Source organism: Cariama cristata, unplaced genomic scaffold (assembly GCF_000690535.1).
Source record: "Cariama cristata isolate BGI_N322 unplaced genomic scaffold, ASM69053v1 scaffold14494, whole genome shotgun sequence".
Classification (NCBI taxonomy): domain Eukaryota; kingdom Metazoa; phylum Chordata; class Aves; order Cariamiformes; family Cariamidae; genus Cariama; species Cariama cristata.
This window is the reverse complement of record NW_009613603.1, coordinates 1037-20994: the sequence shown is the minus strand read 5'-3', so window position 1 is coordinate 20994 and position 19958 is coordinate 1037. Positions and strand designations below refer to the sequence as shown.

The 19958-nt window shown below is 44.5% G+C and overlaps 1 protein-coding gene across 1 annotated transcript in view; it reads left to right on the top strand.

Moving 5' to 3' along the window:
* Positions 1–19435, top strand: part of RNLS (renalase, FAD-dependent amine oxidase) — a 20138-nt gene extending 703 nt beyond the window's left edge. Inside the window, exons 2-4 of the mRNA XM_009699094.1 lie at positions 1270–1443; positions 14197–14372; positions 19175–19435. Coding sequence (XP_009697396.1) covers positions 1270–1443; positions 14197–14372; positions 19175–19327 — 503 coding nt within the window. The 3' untranslated portion in view covers positions 19328–19435. The remainder of the gene's footprint in view (positions 1–1269; positions 1444–14196; positions 14373–19174) is intronic.
* The last annotated feature ends 523 nt before the right edge of the window (positions 19436–19958 follow it).

The following is a 19958-nucleotide window of genomic DNA, read 5'->3' as shown; positions in this document are numbered from 1 at the left end:
CCTGCTCCAGCTCGCGGAAGCGTTGGCCATCCATTCCGTAGTGGGAAGAGAGACGTGGTCCTAACTTCACAATTATTCAAACTTTTATATTTCTTTTTGGTGTGAAAGGGTCTGGAGGGTAAGTCTGATGGGAGAGGCTGAGGGAGCTGGGGGTGTTTAGCCTGGAGAAGAGGAGGCTGAGGGGAGACCTTATCGCTCTCTACAACGACCTGAAAGGAGGGGTAGCAACATGGGGTTCATCTCTTCTCCCAGGCAACAGGTGACAGGACAAGAGGGCATAATCTGAAACTGCGCCAAGGGCAGTTCAGGCTAGAAATGAGGAGGCATTTCTTCACAGAAAGGGTCATTAGACGTTGGGATGGGCTGCCCAGGGAGGTGGTGGAGTCCCCATCCTGGGAGGTGTTTAAGAAAAGCCTTGACGTGGCACTCAGTGGCATGGTCTAGTTGACACGGCGGTGTTAGGGCAAAGGTTGGACTTGATGATCCCAGAGGGCTCTTCCAACCAAACTGATTCTGTGAAATAAAATAGTATTTGAATGCATGGTGGGGCTAATGCTACTTTGTACAGCTTTTTATGAAGATTATAAAACTGAGGCAAAAAGCAGATCTTACTGTAATTAGATGACAGAAGAGTTAATCAAAGGGAGGAATGGATTCATAGTTGCTCTGAAATTTTTTAAACTGCTTTAAAATACCTTCAGCTGAAGGAGCTGAGCTTCACTACGAACCCTTTGTGTGCTGAAGTGCAGAATTTTCTTCATCCATTTGATTTGCAACACAGAAGCTGCAGGCCTATTGTCCCCAGAGATTGAAGAGTCCCTGTGTTCATTTTGTTGATATGTGAAGTCGTCTGGGTTTTTACAGAGTCATACAATTGTTTACTTGATATGCTAGAGGCAATCCGAACCTCTTATTCCCATTTATTCACCCTTTGAGAAAAGATTTGGAAAAAAGTCATTGGTCATTGAAGTTTTGAGTCAGAGGCAACCAGCGGAAAACTAGGAGATAAACCAACAGATGGGGGAGGGTTGTCTGTGAAGGACGTACTCTACATAATGCGCCATTAAAACTTCATGAAGAGGTGTCCCAGAAAAAAAATATTGCAAAGCACTAGGCTTAATATTAAATTCTTAGTTTTAGCAGTCTGGTCATTTTCAGGAAGGAATAATCAGCTTAACCACAGCATTCACATATTTAATGTTCTGAGAGAACAGGTATTGTCTGATTTTTCTCTTTCTTTTTTTTTCCACCCCCTTTCCCCACCCCCAGTAATTAATGAAAGTCAAAAGCAGCAACTGGAATCTGCGAGCTACTCCTCCCGCTATGCTCTGGGACTTTTTTATGAAGCTGGTACATGGATTGATGTCCCCTGGGCTGCACAGTACATCACCGATAATCCCTGCATACGCTTCATCTCCATCGATAATAAGAAACGCAATATAGGTCAGTGCTCCTATTATTTCCCTTAAACACAGTGACAATAGAGGGTGTAGATCATGAAAAATGCTGTTTAATTGAGTGTTGCTATTCTGAACAGAGCAAGTATTTAACTCCAAGCCACCACGGATAGCATTTAATGTCACATTTGGCCTGTAATAAAATACACAATGAAAGCGGGAAGGTCCTCAGAAAATCGCCACCCAGCACATGGTTTACGTTACTGCATTTATGAAACCCATGTCAGGGGATTTGAGACATCAAAATGTTGCTATTCCAAGAAAGAGCTGGAGTTCCTTTGTTTAATCGTTGATTCATACACATGCCAATTTATCTCCCGTCATCCATTACTTTACAACTCCTGTTCTTTCCACTAAGCATGCTTGGAAGTAGTAATGAGTTGTATAATTGAGGCTCTTCAGTCTAATTCAGAGTTAGCCAGTGTGCTTTTATAATCACGGAAAATCCTTGAAATGGCTGCACATAGTATGGCTGCTCGGTAAAGCTTGGAGAACATCCCACAAGGCAGACACTTCTCATCTGTTTCTGGAAGATGGCAGTCAAGTAAGTATATGTTGTATTTATTAAATGTATTTCATATACCAAGCATGTGTTGGCATAGAATAGCTCGAGAAAAACCGCTAGCATTTGTTTAATCAAGTTTGTTAGGAGCTGAAAGTGCTTCCCAATTCTGTTACTTGCTCACGTTGCAACGATGACCAGGTTTAACCACATCTGTGAAGAGGAGGTAAAAATCTACTCACCTTTGTGGTGACCTGCAAAGCACTGTGACTCACTGTCACAGAATAAGGAAGGATTTTTCATCATCAGCTGCTCCCTAATACATAATTGCTAAGTCTTACAAAATTCACTGTGCTAAATCATGTTCAGATGCAGGGAGACTTCTGTTTCTAGCCTTGTTCTGTCAGGATTCATTGTTTCCTGCCTGCAGCCTGCAGACATCGGTGATGTTAGTACCTGCTGGGCAGGACATTGAAAACCTTGCTTGTCACCCTTATATCTACACACCGTCACCGTGCTAGAAAACAGCCATAAGGTTGGACATGCCTTCCCTCTCTTACACCATAAACATGTAATTTCATAAGCCATCATGAGGGAGTGTCGCAGTATAACAGCAGTGCTGGTGACCAGGACCTCTGAAGAGACCCTGCTCCAGCTCCCACTCACAGCAGACTGTGCTAACACAAGGTCGGGGCAGCCGTGCCTTGACTAGATGAGGTTTTTTAAAAAAAAAAACAGGATGGAGATCCCCCATATCACTGGTGACCTGTCCCAGGGCTGCGCCTCCATTGGGGGAAGAATCACAGAATCACAGAATCGGTCTGGTTGGAAGAGACCTCTGGGATCATCAAGTCCAACCTTTGCCCTAACACCGCCACATCAACTAGACCACGGCACTCAGTGCCATGTCCAGCCTTTTCTTAAACACCTCCCGGGATGGGGACTCCACCACCTCCCTGGGCAGCCCATTCCAATGCCTAACGACCCTTTCTGTGAAGAAATGCCTCCTCATTTCTGGCCTGGACTTCCCCTGGCGCAGTTTCAGACCGTGCCCTCTTGTCCTGTCACGAGTTGAAGAAGTGTTTCTTCATCTGCAATCTGAGCTTCCAAGGCTCAACCTGTGGATGATGCCTCCTGTTCCATTGTCTGCCTTTACCAATTAGAGTCATGGTCATTCAGGTTGGAAGGGACCACTGGAGGTCATCTGGTCCTACCTCCGTGCAAGGTTTGAAGTTAGATTCAGCTGTGAAGATAGGTCATGTTGCTCAAGGCCCTGACATGATGTGGTTTGCCACCTTTGCACTGCTGGCTTGTATTCAGTGGTGGATCTACCATAATCAGTGAGGATCTTTTCAGAAAGGTTTGTTGCTCGGCCAGACTGATGCATGGGGTTGTCCTGTGTCAGACACAGGACCTTGTACTCCTCGTTGTGGTGATAGTACAATTCAAGTCAGCTTTTCCAAATGTGCCCTTCTTTCAACCAAAGCCAGCTGGGTAGCAATGGCTCTTGAAGTGCCTCCAGAAACAGTGGTTTATGCTGGGAGCAAAGGAGTTGGAGAGATGAATCAACTCACCACTGTGGAAGCCTGATTTTGTTATTTCTCCTAAGAATTTAGCCTGTTGGTCTGAAAAGAGGGAAGATAAAACAAAATAATGGCTGAACTGGCCAAAACAAAAATACATCCACCCTGATATGCTTCCTCCAGCAGGGACAAATAGTGAATATGTTAAAAGAGAGTGTAAGGAACACCAAATACAGAGTGATTATTTTTTTTTCCCTCTGGCGGTGTGTCCTTGTTACTGACAATGTGCAGCTGGAGATTTTCTTGCATCTAAAATTGTATCACCCTCGTGTTTAACGATAAGTACTTGATAGTTAATAGCACCTACTGGTATTGTCCATCTCAGCGACCTGATTCTAGCGATGTGGAAGAGGACACAGCCCAAGGGAGAAATTCACCCATCCTTTCCTCACCTGCTTGCATATGTGGTCTCAAAGTGCCAGCACTGAGAACAACAAATATGGAATTATAATAGAATTATCAAACAGCTAACTACAGTGTCTTTGCTATCTCCAAATGCAATTTAACCGAATACAAAGCACCTTATTTGGGGCATATTGTCAACAAACACATAGAAACTACCAGAACATCAGTGTTGATACGTACCTTTCTCACTGAAATTTCCCTCGTATTGTGGGAGAGATCTGTTTATATGAGTGAATTTTTCCAAGAAGAACAAATTGTATACCTTCATAGGGCTGGAACAAGCTGGAGGCCAGCAACTAAAGATGATTTCTCTCCGGTAGGACCCCGCTTGTGACATATAAACAGTCAACCAACCGCCTTGACCGCGCTGTCTTTCCTGGTGAAGTTGCATTTTGCAGATTTGCGCTTTGTTCCAGGCAAAGTAGTACTAGGGAGAGAGCGGTACGTGTTAGCTGGAGCAGTATTTCTGGCTGCAAGTGCTGGAGGGTTGGAAAGCATGCCTGTATCGTGGTCCATAACGCTGATGTACAGAAGGAGAAAAATCGAAAGTGGTCACCGAGTGATCTGCTTTTTCCCAAACACGTACACGCACAACTCTGCTGATAATAGAGACACACATGCACATACATACTTTAAGACAACATGGGCAAGGGGGGCTGAATATGAAATTTATTTACACATATGGAGTACTGCAGCCAGAACACTGGAATATAAATTTCCTTTATGTTTGTTTTAGCACATATGCAAGTATTTTGCATTTGTATTTTTCTTTCTGTGCTTCTGACTGACCTCCAGAACATTTCAATGGGAGGCACAGCAACACCTCGCTGTCCCTTGTTCACTGTTTTTTGGGGGAACCATTGCTGATGTTTAACACCATGCTCCGCTCACTCATCGTTCTTCCTATTCTTCTATTCTTCAGCCTTGATTGATCATGATTAATCTAAAGAACACAATGATGACAATGAAGAAGTAAGCATTCAGAGAGAGAAAGCAGAAATGCTAAGGCTGAGATTTACGTTGGGTCTCCTGGGTGAAGGAGCTGAGATCTTTCGGCACAGTCATCCTTCCCAAAAAGCCATCACCTTCTCCAGTTGATGCCCGAATAGTCCCACTTCCACTGTTACGCCTCAATGCTGTATACACTGTCCCTGTGTATTCCATTGTGTGTTATTTCTCAAGCGCCTGCATGCATCCCTTCCTCCATTGCATTAATCTTGAGAGGGAAAATTGCTTTGCTGCCCATCAGATGTGGCTCTGATGCTTATCAGGAGTACATCCTCAACAGAGGAGCATGGTTGCAGTTCTTTAGGCATAAGTAAAAGTGACTAATGGATCAGACACAAACAGAAATTTGATTTTTCTGGTGTTTCTACACCTACTTTGATGTATGCACAGTTAATGGAGGCTTATCTAACCCTCGTTACCACTTTGAATAGTAACATTTTAGTAAACAGCATTGAACTATAGAGATCCAAAGGAAATAACTTCAGCTTTCTGCTGAGGGACTTGTTGTTAAACACGTCATTATACCAAAAAAAGCTACTTCTATATAACGTCTACCTAAAAGGAAGCAGTCTAGCCCTCAAAGGCCAAAAAGCAAAGTCTAACCCTCACTATGAAAGTCCAAACTGTCCTTTTCATTAGTGTGAGGGGTAGTTATCCCTGCTTTGACTCATTTAGTAGAGCAGAGATGTAAAACTCTCTCTCTTATGCAAGTTCCACATTTTGCCAGTGAAATACCTGAAACAGCCTTCTTGTTATAATTACACAATAGGATGGGTTTGTTAGCAGGGCCAGTGAGTTGCAGTCTGTAATTCTCCAGAAATCTCTGCCTTTGCTTGCTCTCAGAGCTGTGCGCTTCCCTAAGGACCACTTGCGCCTTGCTGTGTCATGATGAGCTGCAGCGCTCTGAATTGCCGCATGTTGCACGGCACTTGCAAACTCATAAGGCTTCTTGCTAGGAGATGGGGCGGCGTCCCCTCTCTTTTTGTTTTCTCCTTAATTTCTTTATGCAGACTGCTCAAGTGTTGCTGGTTCTTCAAATATTTATAGTGTAACGATATTCTTTAAATCATAAGTTTGCATTCAGCATATCTGTCATCAGCATGTCCCCTGGACTTCTGTAATGGAGAACAAGCCAGGTGCCACTTTTCTGGCACTCCAGGTGGGTAAGACAGAACCGCATCACTTCTCAGAGTTTTGTCTTTGTTTACACTGCTGGAGAGGAGTACAGTCTTCTGCCATGGCCTAACCCTCGCTGCGATGGGGAGGAGGTAGCGAGCCTGACCCATGCACAGCTGAGCCTGCTGGGGAAGGCACCAGCACCCAGGGAGTCCCTGGCAGATCTTCTCCATGGCACAATGTGGTGCCATTAGTTGGCTTCACCGTGGCGCAGCCTACTTCCTTACTGATAAATACAGATGACATCAGTTTTCTTCTCAATTTATGCAGAAGAATCAATAATAAAGCTGTTTCTCTGTTACTGCCGTTACCAATGTAATCTGGAGCATGATGAACCTCCGAGAAGGAAGGCTTTATGCATCAGCTGAGGATCTCAGCTGCTGTTCGTAAGACCGCGTCTCCGTCCGCAGCGGTAATGCGTTCAAATATTACATAAGGAAGAGCCTACAAGAAGTATATGTTAAATTCCCTGTGCGGTATGTTTGAATATTAAATACTTGTGTGATTGGCTGCCTGAAACACCCCATCAATATTTATAACTGGTCGGAGGGACAGTGGGAATTCTTCAGTATAAATTATTTCAAGCCTCATTTCTGTAATACCGCAGTCTTTGCATCTCTTTGCATTCTGGAGGACTAAAGATAGATGACACATAAAAATGGAAGCAGTTGCCTTCTTTCGCTTCAGGATTGTGAGGTTATATAATTTAAAGGGAAGATTGGTCTTGCAGGTTTCCAGGATCAGTGTAATTATTGAGTATCCTTTTTAATTTTAAAATAAAGATTCCTTTATCTTCTCAGTACCGAAATGAGAATTTTTAGAAAGACGAAAGAGGTAAAGAGTTATTTAGGTTTTCACCTCATTACATGGCCAATTGCTTTGTAATCCTCTGCCTGCCCTGTCTGCCGTTTAGAAAACTAATCAGAAACTGTCTGTAAGGCTAATGAAATGCTGAATTTCCAAATATAAAAAAGTTATCACCATTCTTTACATTAACTTTTCCAAAATGTGCCTTGTGGGATAGAGCAGATTTTATTCCAGAGAGAATATGGGACCTTACGAACCACGGGAACTTCTGAGGATAACTCGGGAAGCTCGCTCACCCTTTTGCTAAATAGCAGCGTGGCATTTTGAAAGCGAACCTCCATCTCTCTTGCTCGTTTGCTAGGTGTGGTGAAGTTAGTCACTGGGGGTTTTTTCATTTTAGATATAGTTTTATGAGACCTGCATGTGACTTCTCTTTTGGCAGCCTGCTGATCCCTCCCAGGAAGCAGGGATACAGTTCCAGCCTGTCTGGAGGTGTCCAGCTTCTCTGCTGCCCTCCACGCTGACCCAGCAGCATTTCCTTTACAGCCTAGCTGCGGCGTTTTGTTTGGCATGGCAGTGATGAAGCCCTTTCCCTTCCCCTCCTGCTATCCAGAACCAGAATGGATTTTGGATAGCAAAACACATCTCCCCAGTAAGACTAAAAAATCCTGAGGGGCAGGAAGCAACCATGTCTTGTTTTTTATCGGTATCTGTTCTGACTTCTGATTTTGGGCAGGAACGCAAGAAAAATACTTGACACTGTTCCTCTAGGAAGGAAGAAGATGTTCCTATGGAAGACGTGTGCCTGTCATATCCATGTACAGGTCTCAGATGCTGGAGACTAGGTTGTAACCCTAGGATCGATCCCCTAGGAAGGAGAGACACTGTGCCCGTGCCTGTGCCAGAGGGGTTCCCAGCCATTCAGCTGAGCACCCAAACAGTCACAGTACAATCTGCCTTTGAGGCTGGCCCCTGCTTTGAGCAGGAGGTTGGACTAGAGACCTCCAGAAGTCCCTCCCTACCTAAGTCCTGTGACCCTAAGGCAGACAATGTTCTGGCGAGTATTCACTGAACACACCCATGAGTTAACTGGGAAGTGAGTCCAACCAGCCCCCGTGGTGAAAACAGGCAATTCGTCAAGCTTTGTCCACATTTGCTGTCTAGCAAGTTTTAATGTCAGCGCAGCTGAACCAGTAAAAATCTTCAGTCCTCTTTGTGGACCTTTTGTGGATGTATCTTTGGAGCCTGCAAACTGATCTGCAGGTCTTGGCTACTTACTTTTATGCCTTTATCAAAGTAGATCTCCTTCTCCCAAGGGTTGGTGGATTTATGGACTTTGCAGAGCCTGTGAGCCACAGGGCACTTCCAGGGTGTGCAGATTGCAGCCCCTGCTGCCTCATGCTTCCCCACAAATGGGCTTCAATCCTACACCCGCGCAACCACTTCTAAGGTCAAGGCTGATCAGCCTCTCTGAAAACCCTGTCCTTGGCACCTCGGTGGACACTGTGTCCCTTGGTACGGAGTTTCCTGCTTCAAAGCCTTTTGGCTAAGCAGCTGCAAGATGTGCTGTAGGATGGCCTTCAGACATGATTGTCTCTCCTAGAATATTATTGTTTGGGCAAATCCAGTTGGCTTCTGTTTTCTCAGGGATAGTAGGAGAAGCTATAGCTGCTTCTTTCTGTCTTTGCCAAATCTCCACTGCTCTCCACATGGGCAGTGTCAAATGGTGGATGGGTCCTTCTTATGGTATCTTCTGTCATTAATACTGTCTCAAGAGCACTGTGCTCTGTCCCCTTCCTGGCACCTTGAAATCCATGTTACCCATCAGTTCTTCCCCTTCCACAGTTACTTTTCAACTTGTCACACACCCAGAACATGATGGATACCATCCTGACCATTTGCCAAATGAATTCTATGACTTTCAGGCTTTGATTGTGTTCTCCCTGCTAAGGAAACTTCAGGCCTCTGTGGATCCCAAGGATCGCAGCTAATCTCTAAAATTTGTTTTGAATTTAGGGACTCTGAACCCTGACCTTGGCAAAGATTCACCAGAGAAAAGTAGCTTTTGCATTTTGCAAGGGAGAAGATTTTGTTGGACAGATAATCCACTGTGGGCTTTCTCTGAGAAGTGACATTTTGTTTTATTGAGGTGTTTATGCTTTAGTGATCTCTCTGTCCCATTCCATCCCTGAGAGTGATGGTAAGGAGGATGTGACCACCACAGGAGCTGACTTTACCTCCTTAATATCATCTGAGAACTTCCCATAGCAGAAGGAGGTCCCCATAGGAGGACTTGGCACCACAGGCTGTTCATATTGTCACTGTCCTGCAGTACAGAGTGCACGGAGGAATTCACCCGCAAGTCTTTTTATCCCACCGTTATAATGATGGCTATGCTTCTAGCACGAACAGCTTTGGTGAGCAGCTTTACCCAAGGACACAATGCTCTTCCATCTTACCATTCCACACTAAATGTGTTACTCAAAGCTAGGAGACACCTTTCTGACTCTGGATGCTCTTGAACCGCAAGCCACTGTGCTGGGGAAGTGGCCCTGGGCTCTGTTCTCTGTGCCCTTCTGCAGGGTGTCTTTTATTTGCCCCATCCTTTTTCTGGAAGATAACATTCCTAACAGGCTTAATCCTGCATAAATTCTCACTGTCAGCAGTGTGTCCTTCTCTTTCCTTACACACCCTTTGTGATTCCTCCAGCTGGGAATTACTGATGAGTGTTAAGATGGTACCAAAACATTAAGAAGCTGATAGCCACCTTCTCCTGCTCACCATCCAAACACATTTCCCCTCATTCCCAGGTTGTGAGGCAAGATCTGGCTTCTCCGGAGAGTTCAACATGAGGAGACTTTGCTAGTGTTTAGTTCATGGTTATAACTGGCTGAAGTGCAGTGTATGGTGAACTCTAAATGCTTTTATTCTTTCTGTCCTTGACACCCCATTCAGATAGCTGGTGTGTCCTCTACCTGTGACAACTTGTACTTCAGGCTTCTCAGTGTTGGAGGTCTTCCTTGTCTGTTTTCATGGGTTTATACAAACTTACAAGGCTCCAGCTGGAGGCAGCAGGGTGGGAGTCTCTAGCCTGACCCTACTCCGAGCTGAGCAAACATCACATCTATGGCAGGTGTCCGGGCGAGTCAGGGCAGTCCCCAAGGATGGAGACCACTCACCACTCAGGGCCCTGTCCTAGGGATTCCCCTCTCACATGGGAAGGGATTGTATCCTCATGTTCAATTGAGGTTTTCACTCGTTGCCATTGTACCCATTGGCTCTTGTCCTGTTGCTTTGAATTTCTACCAAAAGTCTGGCTTTGTCATCTCTGTCACCTTCCCTTTAGGATGTGGAAGATGCAGTTAGATCCTCACTTTTCTGTTCCCCACTTACTTAATTCCACGTTTATTTAATCTCCTGTCTTTTCAATTCATCCATTTTCTTTTTCCATGTATGTGGTTTCAGACTCGCTAAGAGGGGAAGACACTACTGATCAGACTGACGGTACAGCCAGGCTTCGGTCTGAAGTGCTTAGTGTCTTCCATAAGGACTTTGTGGACTAGACTTCTCTGTGGGGGACTGGTGGAACTTCATACTTTGGGACAAAAAAAAACTGGGATTTGTTCATCCCTACTACTCTGCTCAGCCTTGCAGGCTGCTCAGAGCAATTGCATGAGGACAGTGGTGGTGGCCAAGACATCCCAAGGAGGGTGGTTGTGTTAAGTCTGGGATGCACATCAGAGCCTGGCTCTGCCCATCTTCCCATCCCCATGAGCCAGCTGCTCCGCAGTCTGCAGGGTCCGCACAGCCCCAGCCTCTGCTTCCAGGCCAGGCAGGGATGTAGCGGCTTCTGCAACACCTTCCCTGTGAGAGACGGGATGCTGGGCTGGAAAGGGCGGTACGCCAAAGATCATGCAGTTCTTTTCTGCTTACATGGAAGCAAAATGAGTCTTGAAAGGAATGTGTTTATCCTTACATGCGTCACTTTTCATCTACTATGTATCTGTGTTGGTCCCGTGCGATGCAGCAGAGCAAAAGAAATTAACAGTAAAACGAGGAAAACTTAATGCAGAAGCAAAGGAAACCTGTAGTTACAGTATTGCATCTTCCCAATGCCATGGAGAAGAGGAGAGTCTGAACCTTGGGCACAAACCACATCCGCCAGACTGCCGTCACTGCACGAGATGATGCCGGTGCTTCCCTCCCTGGCCTCAACCTCAGCAGGGTCTCTGCACAAAAAGCCACTTTCCTCCTTGTGCGAGTCAACAGAGGCAGACCGGAGGGGATGGGGGACAAGCACCCAGCCCCTGCAGCCAACGTCACCACTGCGGCTGTCCTGCATGGGCTGGACAGAGGAAGGAGAGCCAGACGCAAGCTCGCTGCTCATAGGTTTTCAGGGAGGTCCCTCAGCAACTGCGGATGCTGAGGACGCTGCCAACGCTGGCAGAGCGGGTCCTTGCTCATTAAGTAAGTATAAGCTACAGCCAACTCTGCTGTCTCACTCTAGCTCTGATCTACTCGGCGTCTTATGCCTTCCACCGCATCAACTGATCAGATTAATTGCCGTGCAGCTGGGATGACAGGGAGGAAGGGGGAGAACTGGGAGCAGATGAAAGCTTTTATGCTGCTTCCATTCACCCTCAGATCATTACCCCTCACGTTGCCGAGTGTTCCCGGGCTTGCCGCATCTCCCGTGCTACTTCGTCATCTGCTAGCATGGCTGTGGCCAGCTTGCATCCTTGCACAAATAAAGGAAATTAAAATCTCATGAGAAGCCCTGCCAGAAGCCCTCGATTTTAAGCTAGCTGTTGCAGCCTGGTCTAAACACGTTGGGAGGAAAATGATGGCTTTACTCCTGCAGCAGCTGAACAGTCGTTCATACCCGGTGCATCAAGGCTGAGATACTCCCATTGCTTTCAGGGAAAAATCTATTTTAAACTCCTCTCTTAGCCAGTATTTTTGCAGAAGAAAGAAAAGGGCTTGAGGCTAAACTTGATCCTTGCAGGCTGCATATTTCAGTACTGGAAGGCTGTGACTCAGTGGCCTCTGGAAGCTCTCCAAGCTATCAGTAGCTCAAAGGAGGAATTAAAAACTCAACAAACTGCCTGTTCTCCTGAAACTTGTTTTGTACATGCTATGGAAGAGATGAGAGATTTGAAAGAAGACGGCCCTGTCCAAGGGCTATGTTGGCTATAACAAGTCACAGCAAGCAATGGATATTTATTTTATTAAAATGCTTAGACTTCTTTTAATGAGCCTTTTTGCCAAGTTTATGTGGAAGAATTTGCCAGAATACCATGTACACTGTAATAAATCCCAAGGTACCTCATAGGCTTCCTCACTTGGTCTTCTGTCCCTAACAGTCTCTATGTAGAGACATCAGAATACCTGTTTTCTCCCCCAAAATGGGAAGGAGAGACTGAGTAGCATTTCTGACATTTTTCCAGACAGTTTGAAAAGCTGATGCAAACAGATATGCCCTGTACTAGCATGTGAAACCAGGCTTGGGGGTGGCAGGAGGAACCTCAGGAAGATGAGGCTGAGGCTGGATGTTAGACTCAGGCAATCAGTTCATTGGAGCTCAGGGAAGAAGACGGCCCCTTTGGCTGAGCCTCTGCTTCTAGACAAGAGTGGTCCTTGTTTCACTCCACAGTCTTAGTTCCCAGATCTGCCTTACCCTCATCCCAAATCCATGTCGGGTGGCTATCTTGGACCTGTCCATCCCCAATGGTTAAGGCTGGCTTTCAAGCCCAAGACACAAGAGAGCAAAATCAGCACCTCAGATTAAAATAGGAAACAAACTCAAAGTTTGTGGACACTTCAGGAAATGACCCAGGAAAAGAGCTGTAGTACTTGCTGAAAACAGAGCTTGCGAGTCCAACCCTGGGAGAGAAGTGAGTGATCTTCTGATCTTAGATGTGCCTTTCTTGGAAAAGGAGAACTTTAAGAAAAGGCAGCACCATGGCTCGGTGCCTTCAGACGTGGCCTGTCACAGTGCATTGCTGATCACAACCAGGAAACATCTTCGGCCCTTTTTGTCACATTTTCTCAGTTTACGAGAGCAAGGGTTGACTGAGCTGGCCCACCCAAGAAAGAGACGCAGTGAAGGGATCCTTCCAACTGAAGTTAAAGCCATTGCTTTCACGCTTGCTGTGGGTGCTAGGACTTAGTACTGCTGCATTTCGGTAGTGTATTCTGAAGTGATCAGCCCAGAACAGAAAGCTTATCAGAGAAAAACATTTTGATTGCCTTTGGGAAAGCTGGAATTTGTCATCTCCTCAAAGGGGGTCTCCAGCTGGAGGAGCTGGAGCTGGAGATCTCTTCACTGACAGAGCAGGGAGAAAGATTTCTATCAAGCTTGGTACCTAACAGCCAGAACTGGTCAGAAAGTGTTCAACTGCCTCTTTCTTTGTGTATTCCTTGGTCATAAAATGCTCATTTGCTGAAACTAAAATATTTTTCTAGGAATGTGCTAATTCAAACAAAGGTTTAGCCAGAAAAGGCTTTCTGCATCCAAAAGAGGGAATTTCTGGTTAATGGAACAAGAAGGAATCACTTAATTTAACGACCAGCTCAGTGAGTTTGAGCTCTCAGCTGAAATATGGCAGAACCCAGGTTGTGTCCTTGCTCCAGCCAATGCATCCTGCTCATTCCAAGCAGAACAGCAGCAGCAGGAACGACTCACACAAGGATCTGCTGGGTCCTCATCTTGCCTTGGCATTGGGAAATCACTGAGCCTGAAAATCCCCTATTCTATGCAAATTCTCTGGCCACTGGCTGTTGGCTGTCCAGACCAAGTCTGTAAGGACAGAAGCCAATGTGCTGGCGGGGGCAGAAGTCCCTTGCTGTAGAGCATCTACAACCAGCCCCAGCCATAACAAAGCTTGGCCCTTTCCAAGTCTGCTGGGATAAACACCAGCATTTGAGCTGCCCTCAGCTCCTCCCCGTGTAGAGCCTGTTGAAACGTCTGGGAGGAAAAAGGGGAAGAGTTTTCTTCCAGTATATTCCCTGCTCCTTCCAACTGCTACTTATGGGGTGTGGGAATGCCTTGAGGTTCCTCTAGGAGACATATGTGGAGCTAGGGTTATTGCAATGGGAAAACCATCACAAATTAATTTTGCAAAAAGCCTGGATTTCTTCACTGTGATTCTTGTGAACCATTTGTGTTGTTACTCCTTGTGTTTTTTCCAGCTGGAAGAGCAGGGAAGGCAAGTATTAATGAGTAATCTTTCAAAAGCATCTCTCTCATTTATTTCAGAGTCTCCTGAAATTGGGCCCTCAGTTGTAGTTCACACAACTGTGGCATTTGGAAGCGAGCACCTAGATTCAGACCCTGCAGAGGTGCAGCAGTTAATTCTCAGTCACCTGGAGAGGATTGTGCCATCCCTACCTAAACCAGCCAGCGTCAAGTGTCAGAAATGGAGATACTCTCAGGTACTCTCTGGTGGGGATCAGTCAGCTGGGAGGACACTGCTGGAGCAATGCCATAGCACAGACTTGTGGTGTATCGCAAGAAACAGGACATCATATGACCCAGTGGTTTTCCTCCTCAAGGAGCCAGAGGAAAGGGGATAGTTGCTGGATATCCATAATACATTCCTACACGTAGCCATGAGCAGAATCCAAGACTGGCCAACGACAGCCAGATCGTTTCTAGTCATCTTTTTATGTAGTGGACCTGGCTCAGTGGTAAGTTATGCACTGCTCCTGGTGAGTAGGGACAGGAGCAGTGCACAGGAAGGAAGTAAATCCCACATACTTTGGTGAGATTTTTGCTGGTATTTAAAAATATGACTCAATCTGTCTCTTCTGTATCCGAAAGTATGCGATACTAGTAGCGAAATTCCCACCCTACCACAGAGAAGCAGAAGTCCTTGCATTCAGACGTACTAATTGTTATTATTTGATTTGGCCCAGTTCAATTTAACAGTATGTTATGCGAAAAATATTTTGAAGTAAACTACCTAAGGGTAATAATAGCAAAATGTGTATATTTTACAGACTTCTTTTTAAAATCCAAGGAAATGGTTGGCAATTTCCTAAAGTATCAGAGTGCATCTACATGTTTACTCAAAGCCTCTTAAGTTAAATTACATTGGTGAAATTGGATGTGGAAACTGATGCAAAATATTTACTTAAAGCAATCCCCTAAAAATTTTTCGTTTATGAAGTCTGGAATAGTTACTGTAGATGACTGTTGTGAGGTCTGCTTATAGCCCTTGATCTGCGTCCAATTTAGGAACCTGGTCTCATTAGCACAAAGTTTATTTTTCTGCGAGTTAGGTATTGGTAGTTTGCAAATCACTTCCCAGTGCATCGTATTTGTTCTCAGTTGTACAAAAATGACCTTAACATAGGTTCTAATGTTTCAGATGACTCATACGAAAATCGTGGTATGTTTTATATGTTCCTCTTTATCAGTGCAGGGTTTTTTTTCCTAGTAACAGTATCTTTGTACAGTTGCCACTGTTAAAGCATCTTTTTCTGGTTGTGACTTCTGGTCTTCTGCATTATCTGTTACCTTTCTGCTTCAAACTGCTAGCGAGCACAAGAGCTGCTGGTGGTAGGGAGGAGAAGAATTGGATCTGTCTCCCAACAGACAGACACTTGGTTGACCAGCTCTGGAAAGGGCTCCCAAAACAAAGCAACAAGTATTTTTAAACAGAATTAATGTGCCTTAGATACTGCTTCTATCACAGAGCTCTATCATAAAATTGGTCAAATTCAGCTACTTTGTGGGTGCAAGGAAAGGACTTAATATGCCTTTTCCTTGCACTACTCACACTTTTAGCACAGTGTCAAAGGTGATGTGTAAGTATTGCATCATATATGGCCCATTCTGATTTATTTCACCATGAAAACATGGATAAAGGAAAAGACAAGAACAGCAGTTCGTTTCTTACTACTGAATTAAAAAAAAGTCTCAATTGCATTCTACCAAACAACTATACTTTTTGAATCCTGGCAAAGTTATGGCCATACAGGATTTATTATAACTTTGTACCTATTGCTTCATCTTGTAGAGGCAGCTGAAACAGTGACTGTAGGAATGAACTCTTATTTTCCACAATTGCTTCAAAATTGTTGTCTTCCTAAATCACTAGGTGTGCATCCTGTTTCCCCAATTTAAAAATTACGTTCAGACATCATAATGCTGTATGATGCTCTATTATTTTCTCAAACCACTGTACAATTTGCAGCTCTTCCGGCTTTCTTCTCCTGCCTCCGTTGCCTGCTATCAACCATGCTGCCACTAACCAAAACCAACGACTCCAGCAGCTGCTTGTGCTTTATGGCTGTGTCACAGGAGGAATTATCACCAGTCTTTAATTCGGTGGATGAATGTCAATATGTCTTAGATTGCAAATAAGTCAGTGTAGGTCAGATCCGTTATCTCAATGAAGAGATCTCTAATGCCACCCTATAAAATAATCACTACCTAAATTAAATATCTGGGACAGAGCTCCCTCTTTCTTTTAAAGCTATCTTTACTTTCAATTGTAATAAGCTGTTGCCACAGAAGCAAAGGGAACTGATAAGATGGTTGCATCTTTCCCCTGACTCTTTTAGATGGGATTTATCCTACTTGTTAATTAAATCTGACTGTAACGTCCTTCACATGGCCAAACACAATCCTGGGATTAAAATGCAGACATTACAATTATCCATGGCGGATGAGGGATTAGGACTTCCAGACTTCTACTGACACTACTTAGCAGCACAGCTGCAATTCTGGATCCCCTGCTTTAATTATGATAAGACACTATTAGCATTCAGAGCCAAGAGCTTCCCAACCCATCATGTCCCTTTGACAGAGTCACTTTATAAGTATAAGGGATACTGGGAAAACACAGAATCATAGAAACTGGACCTCTTCAGAAGGGACCTCAGAAGGAACCTCTCCAGGTCCCTGGTCCAGCCTGTTGCTCAAAGCAGAACTATTGCCAGCACTAGGTGACCTCGACCATGGCTTTGTCTAGCTGAGTCTTCAAGTCTTCGAGGATGGAGATCCAACAGGCTGTGCCATATAACCGAGGGTAATTTGAAATATATGTTGGACAACACCTTCAGAAGAACTTGAAGAAGGGGCAGGATCATTCCTTTCCCCAGTCACTATGTCTAGAGTGAGGGCCTTTACTACATTGAGCACTCAATATTACCACACAGGCGAAGAGATGGAGGCTGAGATGTGCAAATATTGGTCCTGTGGTCAGTATGATAAAGCAGAACCTGTTTGCTACAGCCAGAGTCAAATAAGCACTGAGTAGTCAAGAAGGAAGGACACTCAAAAAGCCTTTTTCTGCTAAACCTTTCTTCATTGTTTGTGCTCAGTGACCTCGATCTGTAACAAAAATTTAGGAATAAATGAAGTACTGACCTAAAATTAGTCTGAGAAAGATGATCGCTGGCTGGATTTACCATACAGGGCTAGACTCTTAAGTTAAATAATGGAGAATGGGTCGCAACTGGCTACAAATTCATTTCAGATAATTACCTCTTTTAAAGAGACGGTAAGATGCCAGTAACACAAAATGCAGCCAGTAATATAAATGTGGGTATTTTGCAGCTGATCCGTGCTTGGAAATGGCAGATAATGGCACAACAATGGCTAGCTGAGTGTACATTTGAATCAGTGGAAAAATCCCGTGGACTGAAGAGGATGCGTTGGCCTTTAGGTCTTGTTCACTGAAGCTGACAGTTGCACGATAGGATACAGCAATGGTTTACTGCACAGGAATCCAAAACATATCTTTGGACCAAAAGATATGTTTGAATCCAGAATGTATCTTTGGGCCAAAGGCAGAAAGTCAAGAAATGATCGAAAGAAAATTGTACTCTCTGCATCATACTTTATGATCTCTATGGTTTGATCTCTATTGCTGGTCTACTGCTGTGCTTCTCCTCTTTTTTCCCCCCTTCTCTCTCTCTGGCTTTCTAGATATTTTTTCCTCTTTTTCAGCATTTCATCCTTATGGATCTTGTTTTGTCATTCCTTTTCTCAGACTGTTTCTTCCCACCTTCCTCCTCCAATCACTTCATCATCAAGCCGTCCTGCTTCTTCTTACCTTCTTTATCCCTTCTGCCCGAGTATGCCTTCCCTTCATGTTTACCTTTAGGCCAGCGCTGCTGCTGCTGCTGCCGCCTTATCTCCATTCTGAGATTCAGTGGTGCCGCTCTGGGATGCACTGATTTAGTACAACATGGACACTCAGCCTTTGTACGTAGGTTTGAAACAGGCTACAACACAGCCAAGAGTGGTAAAAACACAAATGCTGTGTGCTTTTACTCTGAAGTTTGACATGCATTGGTGTTTGTCGTAAGGTACAATACCAAAAAGAGACCTTGTTTTCCCCATGAATTCCCGGTAGCTTCAGGTTAATAGGTATTGGCCAAAGCAAAGTCCATTCACTTTCAGAAGTGTTACACAGAACTACTCAAGAGCTGCCACTCCACAGATAAAAGTTTAATTGAGGGTATAGTGCCAGAAAAATTATATCTAAAATGAATACAATGCATACATTGAGAATGACATTAAATATTTATCAAAGCAACCAAAGCAATTCAGAACTTGCCCCATGCTACTTACAGAGAAAGTGTCCATTGTATCTCTAGCAGTGTCTAAAAATTGTTGTGCTATTCAGATGAAAAAGGAGACCAACGTAGCAGAGCCAGAGACAGGGTGGGTTGTCCCAAGGCTGTATGTATGCATGCTTGCACAGCAGCATGAAGCATGGGCAGGTCATCATGACAGTTGCTACTCTGAAGTCCACCTCACTTCCCATCTAGGAAGCTCACCTGGTCAACCCAATCATGTTGCAGGCTCTCTTGGAAACAGCAGGCTCCCTTTCCTTTGTTCAACAGTTGTTACGTATCTGGGACTTTTTGCAAGCCCACCTTTGCTGATGTGAGATCATGTATCTTCATACCTTTTGGCTTAGAGATCTCCATGCCTCATCTATCCAGGGTCAGGCAATTCATTTCTGCTGAGACAGACTGAGACAGGACAGGGCTGTAAAGTTTCTAAATTTCCACATACGGGAAAGCTTTATTCTAATTATTTAACTCATAAGATAAATATTTTACTGTGATGCTTTGGTTGTTAATGCTTGGACCTATCATCTGGGTGGGAGGGGTGCTTCGTATGAAGGCATGTTTCTCAGGAATACAGGCCTTTGTCATGTGAAATTTGGGTGAGTATTTTCTTTTCCATCTCTCTCTATGCTTTTCTTTTTCAGGTTACAAAAGCTGTGCCCAATTGTTTGGGACAAATGATTCTTCATACTCAACCTCTCCTGATTTGTGGAGGCGATGGATTTACTCATTCCAACTTTGATGGCTGCATAGATTCTGCTATGAGTCTTGCAGAGGCTGTGAAGTCTCATTTATAGCAATTTCAAAGTTGACTGCTAAACTTAGTCTAGATTTATGATGAATTTTACTATGATGGATCGATTTCTAGTTTAGTGTTTACATTGCTGGCCTCTATCTTGCAAAAATAAATAAAGGAAGACCTATTGGTGTGCCGTAATAATTATTGGGATGGAATTGAATTGAGTTTTCCACAATCTGTGTTGTGAGTGGTTACTTTGCTTTAAGTAAAGCTTTTTCTGGCTCTAGTCAGAGGCACTGAGCTCCAGCAGTCTTGTCAGGTCTCCTGATACTTTTACAGCCCATGAAAATTATGTCAAGGAGAGGAACCTGGCTTGAAGCAGCACAAAAACTCAAGGAGCTGCAGAGTTTGCTCCTTCTCTGAGCATTTGGAGCCCTGGAAGTGACAGAAGGAACATGCACAATTGATCCCAGAGCTTTCATACGTACCTGTGGTCATTTCTTCTGGTGCAGATCAGCCCTGGTCATGGTTATTGTGTTGGCCGTGGGGAATCAGTGATGGGGCATACCTTGCTATGCTTCTCAAGTTGGATGGCCTATGCAAGGTCTAACCATATCGACTCAAGGTCTAACCATGTCTCCAGGCACGGACAACTTTTAAGTGAGGGAGAGTAGCTGTCTGCCGACCAG